At 48.7% G+C, this 11,354-nt stretch overlaps 1 protein-coding gene across 1 annotated transcript; it reads right to left on the bottom strand.

The window, feature by feature from the left end:
* Window positions 1–10,766: 10,766 nt before the first annotated feature.
* Window positions 10,767–11,354, bottom strand: LOC105914422. The gene has a single exon (XM_012846032.1). The coding sequence runs from the start codon at window positions 11,352–11,354 to the stop codon at window positions 10,767–10,769; it is 588 nt and encodes a 195-aa protein (XP_012701486.1).

Genomic DNA, 11,354 nt, shown 5'->3' with positions numbered 1-11,354 from the left:
CCATGGCGGCTCCTTTCTCCTCTCTAGTCTTCGGAGGTGCCGTGATTCATCTTTTCCCCTTAATCCTACGTATTTTTGTTTCTCCAGAAGGGGTACTTATTGCTTCTTGCTGCCAAGTGATGTTGGGAATATTGCGCAAGGGCTTTGAGCAATTCGTGGCTTGTGTTTGCCTGATGCGATGAGATCACAACGTATGTACTCTCCCTTCTGATGGCAGCAGCTGTTCTTCAGCCCTGGATCTGCATCCCTTTTTCCCTCTGCTTTTCTTTTCAGAAATGGTGGGGGTTTTTTCTTGCCCTGTGGTTTTGTGTGTGGTCATATGCAAGAATGCAAAGTACTTTGCGCCGTTCAGTTCTGTTTGGGTTTTTTGCCCCCTTGGGAATAGGGAGTAAAAGGTTTCTGTACATACATAATTTCCCTAATTCATTTGCCAAGTGATGTGGGATTATTGCGCAAGGGCTATGAGCAGTTCATGGGCACTTGTGGCCCAACGCGGTGATATGAACTACATGACATCCCTTCTGATGGCAATTTGGGTCGGAAACCAATTTGGTACATAATCGCTGTCCTATGTTGGGTTTGTAAGTTACTTGATTTATGCTAGAGATCAGATCAGCAGATGCACCAATAGCCGTTTGAATGACAGATTGGAATGTGCAATGCAAGTGAGCTGAATGCCTGAATCCAACAAGCTCCTAAAGCTTTAGGCTATTCTTTTCCTGGCCATAATAATATGACTTCGAGAAATTCAGAAACGTCTAGACAATCTTGATAAACACAGTTAACATTCCTTACTGGAATCAGTCGTGGACAGATGTACCTGTAACATGATCGTCCATTTCATTCATGGTCGGTGGATTCTGATTCAAAATTTCTGAAAGCTTTACCAACTCAAGCCTTCCTGGTTCCTTGGACCTACTGCCTGACGTCGTAGAATATCATGTTAACTGCGATGGCCTTTGCAGTGCGTGCAACCAATGAAATGCGCGCCGTTTTGCATGCAGAATTATCAGTAGTGACAGAAAGCTTTAGAAAGTTTACAATGAGAGCTGTATACGTAATGCACGTTTGGATTAGAAAAATTGCAAGATTGAATTGCTCTAGCACTTACCATTGAGTGAAGAAACGAGATCAGAAAAAACTGTAGGAAGGACTACTTGGATGGAGCGCAGAGAAAACACAGGAACTTTTCTACGAGGTTAGACCTAACCTCATAAAATCTTCTAAGATTCATATGGAGCAAAGCAATTTCATAAAAGCTTCATAGGAATCTGATAAGTCGATTTCCTCTGTTTCAAAGTAGTACTCTTTTAGGAACATTATTATCTGAGGAAGATACTCCTAAATTTCCACTGATAATCTACATTTTCAAAGTGTTACAGAACTAATGGATGATCTCATCCATCCTCACGATGGCGGTTACCACAACCGGTGTCAGCACGGGAGGACACGACGGTTTACATCGCGTCCATCCGAGGCACCTCCACATCTTGTATAAATGGATACTATCAGTTTGAATAAAGTTTGATTGTTCCCTCTCAATTGTCTCTCGTTTACATTCACGCTCAAACACGTTAGCAGCACTGCTCCGAGAGAAAAAAGAAAGAAAAAGTTAAAGATCGACAGGAAGAACGAGAAGGCCTTGGCCTCCGACGATTGAAGATAACAATGCCTACCATTGATGCTATTGTCGCCTCTGTCATGCATCTTCCTCGCTATCTTCACGCTCGCCGCCAGCAGTTCCTCCTCCGCCGCTTGGTGCGCCGTTCCCTAGCCTTCAACCAGGGTACAATGCCCGTTAGAGCGCGTCGTGGTCTCCTCGCCTGGAACGCCATGGCCGCTGCTTCGGCTGGCCCCCTCGTCGCCCGCCGCTGCCGCTGTCGTGGTGCGTGCATGAATGTTGGTGGCTGTCGCCCCTTCAACTACCGCGCAGATGGAGCGAGGCTGAACGTCAGCGCTGGACCAAGTGCGCCACAACTGACCGTCGACCCACCACGTCGCATCCAGGTGCAGAACGTGCACTTCTGCGTCGTCCATGGATGGACCACAATTGTGCCTTTGCACCCGGCGGAGTGCTTCGCGCCCCTGGACTTGGACTCGCCACCGGCTCCAATGCGGGTCGCCATCGCCAACACGTCGCCGGAGGAAGAGCCCATGAGATCGAGATGGAGCCACCTCCATGGGCTCCTTCCCCCGTTGCAGGACGCCGGTGCCGCCGCTTACCTACCCTGACGCCGCCGGGACCTAGCTCCGCGAGCACCATCGCGGCACGCCGCTTGCAATCGGCCGCCTCCTTCCCCAGCCCGAGCGCCACCCGCCTCCACGCCTCCGCTGCAGCTGCTCGCTGGCCGGGACTCATCCCCACCAGCCACCGCCACCTCCCCAACGGCATGGGTGGCCGCGCCGCTTCCTCCTCTAACGAGGGGGGCTGAGAAGCTCCTGGATCTGCAGCGGGCGGCCAGATGGTGGTGGGGTGGCGGCAGTTGCGGCGGCGCTGCCGGTCACCGTGGTTGGGCGCTGGAGCGGTTAGGGTTCCCTAACCGCTCATCCCTTTATACTGCGACGGCGGCGGTGGTTTTGGATCGGACCGGGCCAAGCCGTTTCGGCGGCCCAGCCTTGTCTGCCCCACCAGCCCGCTTGCCAGCCACTCCTCCCGGATGGGCCTCTGCAGGCTGCAAGTTGGTGTGGGCCGATTCCGAAGTTGCTTCGGCCCGTACCAATAGTTATCATTATCTTTTATTTTCAGCAGAATTTTATATTCTAGTCCCTATGTTAGTTAGTAATTCTATTTCAACAGTTCATCAGTGTTATGTGCCTATGTACTTTACTATTTAGACCCCTGATGTTGTAGGTAATTGTACATACGTGTCTGTCCTTTATGCAATTCAGACTATGTTTTATGAATTACCGTCCATGTTTTAGTATTTATGCCTTCACATTTTTCTAAGACATACTCTACTTACTTGCTTTGTTTTAAATTGCAATTTTCTTTCAAATATTGCATTTTAACTTAGCACATCCTTTAATTAAGTTGCACTTAATTATATTGGATCTCAGGCAAAACAAATTACATACTTTTCTTGGGATTGGAGCATAGGGTGATGGAGACCTAGGCACCGGCTACGCTAAGTTCTTTTATAGAATTTAGTTGCCCACAGACAGGCAGCAAGTTTCTTGCCCATCGCTAAGAGATCTACATCTTTCAGATAATTGCCTATACATGCTCTCCCAAATAAACATAGGAGGCTATTTGAGTTTGATTTTGATAATTAGTCAGGTATAGGGTAGTGGAGACCTAGGCATTGGCTGCGGTATGTTTCTTTTTGAACGTATTAGCCCAGAGACCATGCTTTTAGGCAGCAAGCTACTTGCCCACTACTAGGAGATCTACTCTATTAATTTGGAGAGTATCTATAATGTGCTTACTAATTCTCAAAATATTAACTCTAATGTAAGGTCTTCTATCTATATTTCCTCATATCATATGTGATTTCTTATTTTGCATTTGAGCTTACAACATCGCCATTGTGATTCTTAATTTACCTCCATAAATTAATTTATAACTGCAGGGACATGGCAAATAAAGAGTTCGATGAACTCGCCCTTGATGGGCACAACTACCCAACTTGGGCTTCGGATATCGAAATTAACTTTGCTTCTCGTGGGATTGTTGAGGCTATACAAGAGCCTGTAGATGGGGCTCCCCCAATTACAGATAAGAAGAAATTTTTTGCTCTTTTTCTTCTTAAGCTCTACATCCATAAAGATCTCAAACAAGAGTATCTAATGGAAAGATGGCCACTTGCTTTATGGAAGGCTCTTAAAGAGCGTTATGAATAGGAGAAGGAACTCATTTGGCCTTCAGCCAATCATGAGTGGAATCACCTTCATCTGCAAGACTTCAAAACTGTTGCAGACTACAATCATGTCGTTCATAGCATTTGCTCCAAGTTGAAGTTTTGCGAGAAAGAGTCAACGAATGCAGAAAAGATAGAGAAAACTCTATCTACTATGCTTCAGGAGGACAGGATATTGCACCAGCAATACCGCTCAAGCAACTTCTAGCAATATTCTCAGCTTATTCATACATTGTCTCAGGCAGAAAAATATCATGAGCTTCTTTTAAAGAATGCTCATCAGCGCCCTCAAGGTTCTGCTCCTTTGCTTGAGGTGCACTACAATGTTAATAATAATGCTGATAATAAGAAGGAATTCAAGGGGAATAACTTCTCCAGGAATTCGGCTGGTAAACGCAAATTCAACAATAGGTGCAAATTCCATAAGAGAGGAAAAGGAAAGGGAAAGGCACCACCACCTCGAGGCAATAGCCGCAAGCTTTGCAACAGATGTGGTAGCAACAATCATGTTGCTAAAGAGTGTCATTGCCCACCACATCTAGTTCTTCTATATCAAAAATCCCTCAAGAAACCAAAGTCTGACAAGCCAAGATATGAAGCTCACTTCAATCTTTCTGAGGCTACACCGAAGGTTGGAAGTTCTCGGCAAGCTCCTACTGAACCGCATAAAAACCTTACTCTTCCTCAAGAGAACCCCGTTGCAAATGTTGGCATGCTCACTCTTCCAGAAGAAGATCCTATGGATGGCATGCTCATCGAGTACTTCTTGAAGGATACACTTGGAGATTTAGAGTAATCCCAGTGTTCTGATCCACTTGAAGGATTGATCTACTATCAATCATATTATCTCAAGTCAGTTGTTGATGTTCTATATTTGTCATGTGTCAATGTTGTAATAAGTAGAGATGTACAAACTCATTGTATGAGTTGTACAAAACTCCTCAATAATCCCAGTTGTAATAATTGGTAGCTAGTTGAGATTTACGAACTCATGTACTTTGAGTCATACAAACTCTTATGTATTGTAATGTTATACTATGTATGTGATATTCAATAATTGTATGTATATCTATATGTTGAATAAAGAATTCTTAATTAGAATTTTTTGTTTCACTATAGATGTCTCATGATGTCAACTCAACTGAGGAGGAATTATGCCTTGTGGATAGTTGTACCACAAACTCTATACTTAGGGAGCTCAAATATTTTTAGACTCTCAAGAAGAGAGATGGAAAAGTTTTGACCATTGCTGGATGCGATGCAGTAATTGTTGGGTCTGGACGAGCCACTATTACACTCCCCATGTGTACACAAATTATAATTCAGGATGCACTCATGTATCCTGATTCAACTCGTACCCTACTAAGTTTTAGAGATATCCATTACAATGGATGTCGGATTTAGTAGCCCGACAGTCCACGAGGAGGTTACCCAAGTGGTTGATTTGTAGGTGGAGAGGATTGCGAAACCAAGAACTCGAAGGTGATCATGAGAACAAAAAGGACACGAGGACTTTAGACAAGTTCAGGCCTCTGGAGAGTAATACCCTACGTCCTGTATGCTGGTGGCTTGTATTGCTTTGCGCTGGTGCATGGTTTACAGATTGGATTGGATTGTTGAGTTGCCCTCGGGAGGCTCCGTTAGCCACCTTATATAGGCTGACGACCTAGGATTACAAGTTGATTTGAATCTAATCTACTTGGTAGTTACAAGGAAGGTAATCTGAGTCGGACTACAATACATGTCTCGCAATATCTAAACTGATTTGAATCGCCTAGCCTCCTTGATGTGTACTTCAAGTATCTTCATATCCTTGGCCCGCACGCCCTGGTCGGGCAGGCCCACTTGTCAGGACCGGCCAGTATCCTAGTCAGTGGGGACCTATGGGGTACCCATATCCCTCAAGCCCCTAAGCGATGTGTAGGTGAACAGGAACTTGAGGTCATCACAGCGAAGCTTGAAATGTAGTCGGCTGAAGCTGCAATGGTATCATGGTGACGAAGAGGCTGCACAGTGCTCAAAAAAGAAGAAAATCTGAGTGAACGCAGAGTCATACGTGCAAAGCGAAGTCGAGTGCCGAGTTGATGGATGTCGGGCATCTAGAAGCTCGAAGCGAAGGACATGGAGGGCATCGCAAGACGCACTCCATAGGAGCAGCCCCCGAGCATTGAAGCGATTAGTATAATCGATCCTATGGTCAAAGAAGAAAAAATAGATCTCAAAAGGAAATCCTAGTGCCTGAACATAAGGATAGGTGAAGCCACGGAGGCACGCAACCCTGAAATATGCAGTCAGCCCCTGAGGACGAGGACTGGCGGAGCACGGAGGCACGCCGACCTGAAACAAGACTGGCGAAGCCACGGAGTCACGCCGACATGAAACAGGCACCCAGCCCTTGAGGATAAGGACTCGTGGAGCCGCAGAGGCACGCCATTGAAAACATAACGAAAAACCCGCGGACTCCATCCGGTGCGCGCACCGTGACAACGGAAAACCCGCAGGTTCCGTTGCTAGGGTTACGTCCTTCAAAAACCCAAGGGGCATAGATCCGTTTTCACTTCCATCTGTTACACTCGCGTCGCAGCCACCACAGTCCACAGAGCACATCACCGCCGCGCCCACGAACCCTAGGCAGCACCACTGCGATTCCCAATCACCGCCGTATGCGCATCAAGACTCTTGCGAGTATTAGATCCAAATCGCAAGGCCCAGAAATCAAAGAAATGGCGCAAGCGAACATTCCAAATCCATGCTTGGTCTGGATGAAGTCTGTGATAACAGAGGAGCGTATCTAGGCGCTCGTCGACCAGGGCCTCCTTTAGCCCAAGGCGCTGCTGGACTGGAAGCCGGCCGCCGGGCAAGACTTCCCCACGGAGGACAAGACGGAGACAGTCGTCTTCGCATCGTTCTTTGAACACAGATTCCGGATCTTGTGTGGAGACTTCTTCTGGGGTCTTCTTCACTACTACAAGATTGAACTGGTACATCTAAATCCAAACTCAATCTTGGATATTGCGGTTTTCATTCACCTGTGTGAGGCATATTTGGGAATCCCCCATACTTCGATCTCTGGAAGTATCTGTACCAATTGAAAATCATGTCTACCAAGGAGAAACAACAGCGAGTGATTGGGGGTTGTGGTTTTTCTCTACGGCCGAAAAAAGTCCAGGAGTACTTCGACATACAGTTAAAGGAATCCAACAAGGGTTGGCACAAGGAGTGGTTCACAGTCGCCAATCAGCAGCCCGAGCTCTCGTCGCGTACTAGATACAGGCTAGTGACCATTCCCGAGTGGTCGAACCAGCCAACCTCAGAGGAGCAGGTGAAGGTGAAGCAGTTGCTGGAGAAGGTCGCCGACTTGAAGGCGCAGGTGAAGCATCATTTCTATCAGAGACTGACTCAGCCGATCAAGAACCGAGTTCATCCATCATTTGAGTACACAAGGCCACAGGACCTGACCCGGGAAGTCCAGCGAAAGGTGCCCAAGAAGGAAATTGTCAACCAGGTGTCTGAGTTTTTTGGGGGTGTTATCACAAACAAGAGCTGCCCCAAGACTTATTCTTTGAAGAGGTGGCCGACCAACCCAGTATGATCTTCAACGGCATTGATTTGGCATACTTTTTGTGATGTTGTGTTGGTGCTGACTATGCTTGTGGATAGACCAGGATGATAAATTTGAATTCTTTTGCCTGGCACCACTTCCTAGAGGGGTCGAGCAGCCGCATCCCAAGGTTCACCCAACTGACGAGCCCGACCAGCCGCCTGCCGGCCTTGAGTGGGAGTCTGACTCCTCCATCGAGTCGGACGAGAGCATGCCAGAAGAAGTCGGCCAGGCTCAGATGCTGCACCGGTTGGACGTCGAACACAACAGGCCGTGTCGAAGCAGCCCGCCTCCAAGTCGCAAAAGCCAAGCTTTAAGAGGAAGAAGAAGGGGAACGAGAAGGAGAAAGCTACCCCGAGCGCAACCTCCGCGGCCAAGTCGGCTAGCGAGGCAGATGAGGAGTCCGACACGTTGAGCCCACCCGTGAAGAAGAAAAAGTCCGAGCTTCTTGAGACGACCGCGGCCGACGTGGAGCGTGTCAAGGAGGTGTTGAAGGAAAAGATCCACGGGGGTTCTAGTGGACATACGTCGGCACCACCACTGCCATTGCACCCCAAGTTCTGAGTAAAGAAGAAGAGCACCATGTAAGTGCGGTCTGCTTATACTGTATATCTTGTGGTTGTTGTTGCTACCTCTCTTACTTATATTGCTTGTCGCACTGACAATGCAGGACTGCCGTGCTGGATGAGAAGTCCGGTGCGCAACTGACTGGTTGCTCAACCTAGAGCGAGGGGGCAAGCGACGGGACCGTCGATTATTCGCCGCCTCCGGAGGCTGGGGCAGATGAGGATGCTCGTGCCGGCAAAGCTGTACCAACTCCGATGTTGCAATAAGGCGTAGCCGGCTCTGAGGCTATGGAAGCTGCTACGGGTGACTCCGGGATCGAGCAAGTGTCCGGTAGGAAGCCGGAGTCGAGCCTCAGCTGGAGGAGTTGCCCAGGGATGATCTGTTGCCAGGATGTTGTCCAGGGACCGAGGAAATGATGCTGATACCGAGGATTTCTCCGGGCCTGATCTTGCTGGGGACGCGGCGCAGGACAAGAAGGATCTTGCCACGCTGCTGCAGTCATCCTCAGAGATTTCTAAGTTGCTATTTGTAAGTGTGCCGACCAACCTGAAGAACTTATATCTAAAATCCAGTTGCTTTGTAGAGATCTGAATGTTGGAATGTAAGTAGAATTTGGCCAAGCGCTATCGCTTGGAGGCAGAGCAACTCAAGGCCGACCTCAAGAAGGCCAAATAGGACGTCGTGCGGAAAGACCTAGATCATTCCCTGAAGGAAGAATTTCTTACTTCGCACTTGAGAGGTATGTTGTGCCGACCTGTTGACTCGGTCTGTCCTTGAAATTTGGTGCTGATATATACTTTGTCTCAATGAGCAGGCGCCGAGGTCAGGGAGCAAAGGCTCAAGCGGCACCTCAAAGAGTGAAAGGATTCGAATGTGCGCCTTCAGCAAGAGATGATGTGGCGGTTCATCATGAGTATGTTGTATCGCAGAAGCTGACTTATGAAGCCAACGCGCGCAAAGATGCTGGGCGCTGCTTAGATGCTTCAATGCGTAGTCTTCAGCATGACCAACTGGTAATTGCAGGGTAGGAGGTGGAGCTGGAGGATCTTCGTAAGGCGACGGCTATGTGATGGACATGGACCAGCAAGAGACCAATCTGACCGCACCAACGCTGCTGCTCGATCGCCTCAAGGCCTCACCTGGTCGACTGAAGGAGCTATTGAAGGATACCTCGGTGGAGTGCGTCAAGAACGTCTTGACGGTGTTGGTGACACACTTCCCGAGGATCCCCTTGGAGCATGCTAGAACAGGAGTCGCGATAGACTTCAATACGGATGTGCTTATAGAACTGGCTGACCAGTATCATGATGTAGCGGAGAACATTGTCAACGATCTGGACCTGTAAGACAAAACTCTGTGGTGTATCAATCTGTATGATAAAACATGTGGTATAACCGACTTGACGTATGTGAGGAAAAAAGAGCTCCATCCTCCCTTGGTGCATACGACAGGATAATGTGTAGCTGAGGCCTATAGCCGCTAAGTGCCTAGCCTTGCCCAACCAGCGTCCTGCTAAGATTGGATCTCGAGCTTGTAGGAGGGGTGAACGTAACGTTGTCTAGGTTTCGCGAGCTAGAACGCCGACCACACGAGTTATTCGTATTGCCTTGGGAGGGGGAGGAGAAGGATGAGAGACCCAGAGGTCGGCGCCTGGGGGAAACCCCCAAGCTTGAAAGCGAGTGGTCTGTTGAACAGGTCGGACAACCCCCGAGCATCAGGAACAGCTCGGGCAAAGGAACAGTAAGGCAGTAGGTACGTAAAGAATCTCAGAGGTTTTATTTATTCAATAAAAAAGGGAAAATAGAGTACATAGCTTTTGAATCCTAAGGGTAGAAGCATCGTAGGTGCTCGATGTTCCATGGATTGGGGACGCCTGAGCCGTCCTCCCATTGGAGTCGATTGGTGCCTGGCTGGATAATTTCTTTAACGATGAAGGGGCCCTCCCAGGGGGGCGGCCAGCTTGTGCATGTCCATGGTGGACTGGATTCGGCGAAGCACCAAATCGTCGACGTTGAAGGAGCGTTCTCTGACATTCCAATGGTGGTACCACCGTATCTGCTGCTCATGGCGTGCATCTGGATGAGAGCCGCCACTCGATGCTCCTCGAGGCTGTCAATGTCAACCCGACGACTTGTTTCTGCCTTGCCTTCCTCGTAGTACCGGATGCGTGGGGTGCCAAAAGCCACGTCGGATGGCACGACAGCCTCTGAGCCATATACCATGAAGAAAGGGGTGTAGCCGGTAGCCCGGCTCTTCTGGGTTCGTAGGCCCCAAATGACATAGGGTAGCTCACGTAGCCACTTGGTGGCGTACTTGGATGCGTCGTCGAAGATGTGAAACTTGAGGGACTGGAGGACCATCCCATTCGCATGTTCGACCTGTCCGTTGCAATGCAGGTGCGCTACCGAGGAGTAGTACACATCGATGAGATTATCCTGGCAAAAGTTCCAGAACTCGGAGCCTGTGAACTGCTTGCCAAGGTCAGTGATGATCCTATTTCGTACTCCAAAGCGATGTGTGATTTTCTCCATGAACTGAGCGGCTTTAGCCGACTCGATGCTGGTGACAGCCTTGACCTCAATCCACTTGATAAATTTGTCAACTGCCACAAAGATGTGGGTGTAGTCATCTGAAGCGGTCTTGAAGGGTCCGATCATGTCCAACTCACAACATGAGAAGGACCAGGATCGAGGGATGGTGTGCAGGGCTTGGGCCGGTAGATGTTGCTACTTGGAGAAGAACTAACACCCTTTGCACCTTTGGATGAGCTCCTTTGCATCGGTTGCCGCTGTTGGCCAGTAGAAACCAGAGCAAAACACCTTATCGACCAAAGTGCCCGAGGCAGCGTGGTTCCCGTATTTGCCCGAGTGGATCTCGTGAAGAAGGTCGATACCCTCGCTGCGCAGAATGCACTTGATCAGGATGCCTGTGGATGCAACCTTTCTATAGAGCTCCTTCCCGATGATGATGTAGTTTGCACTACGCCAAGCTAATTTTTCGTGTTCTATCTTATCCTCTAGCACCATCTGGTCAGTGATCAAGGCTATGAACAGGACGTGCCAGTCTTCTTTTGCCTCAATCATCATGATGTCAGTAGGAGCTGGGTTGGCCAGAGCCTCAACACTGGCATTGACTTGATCTGGGTCCAGCATCTTAATGGATGGTTTCCGGAGATCTTGAATGAACACGTCAGCCGGGACTTGTGCATGCTTGCTGCCGAGCTTGGGCAGGACATCGGTGGCGATGTTGTGGTCCCTGGGGACATGGTGGAACTCAAGACCATCGAAGTGGGCATCAAGTTTGTGGATTTTCGCGCAGTAAGCATCCAT

This window comes from Setaria italica, chromosome V (genome assembly GCF_000263155.2).
Source record: "Setaria italica strain Yugu1 chromosome V, Setaria_italica_v2.0, whole genome shotgun sequence".
Taxonomy (NCBI): domain Eukaryota; kingdom Viridiplantae; phylum Streptophyta; class Magnoliopsida; order Poales; family Poaceae; genus Setaria; species Setaria italica.
This window is presented reverse-complemented; position numbering and strand designations above follow the sequence as displayed.

Bases quoted from the DNA above. Each gene is read 5' to 3' on its own strand.
- LOC105914422 (XM_012846032.1), bottom strand. From the start codon at position 11,354: ATGGATGCTTACTGCGCGAAAATCCACAAACTTGATGCCCACTTCGAT.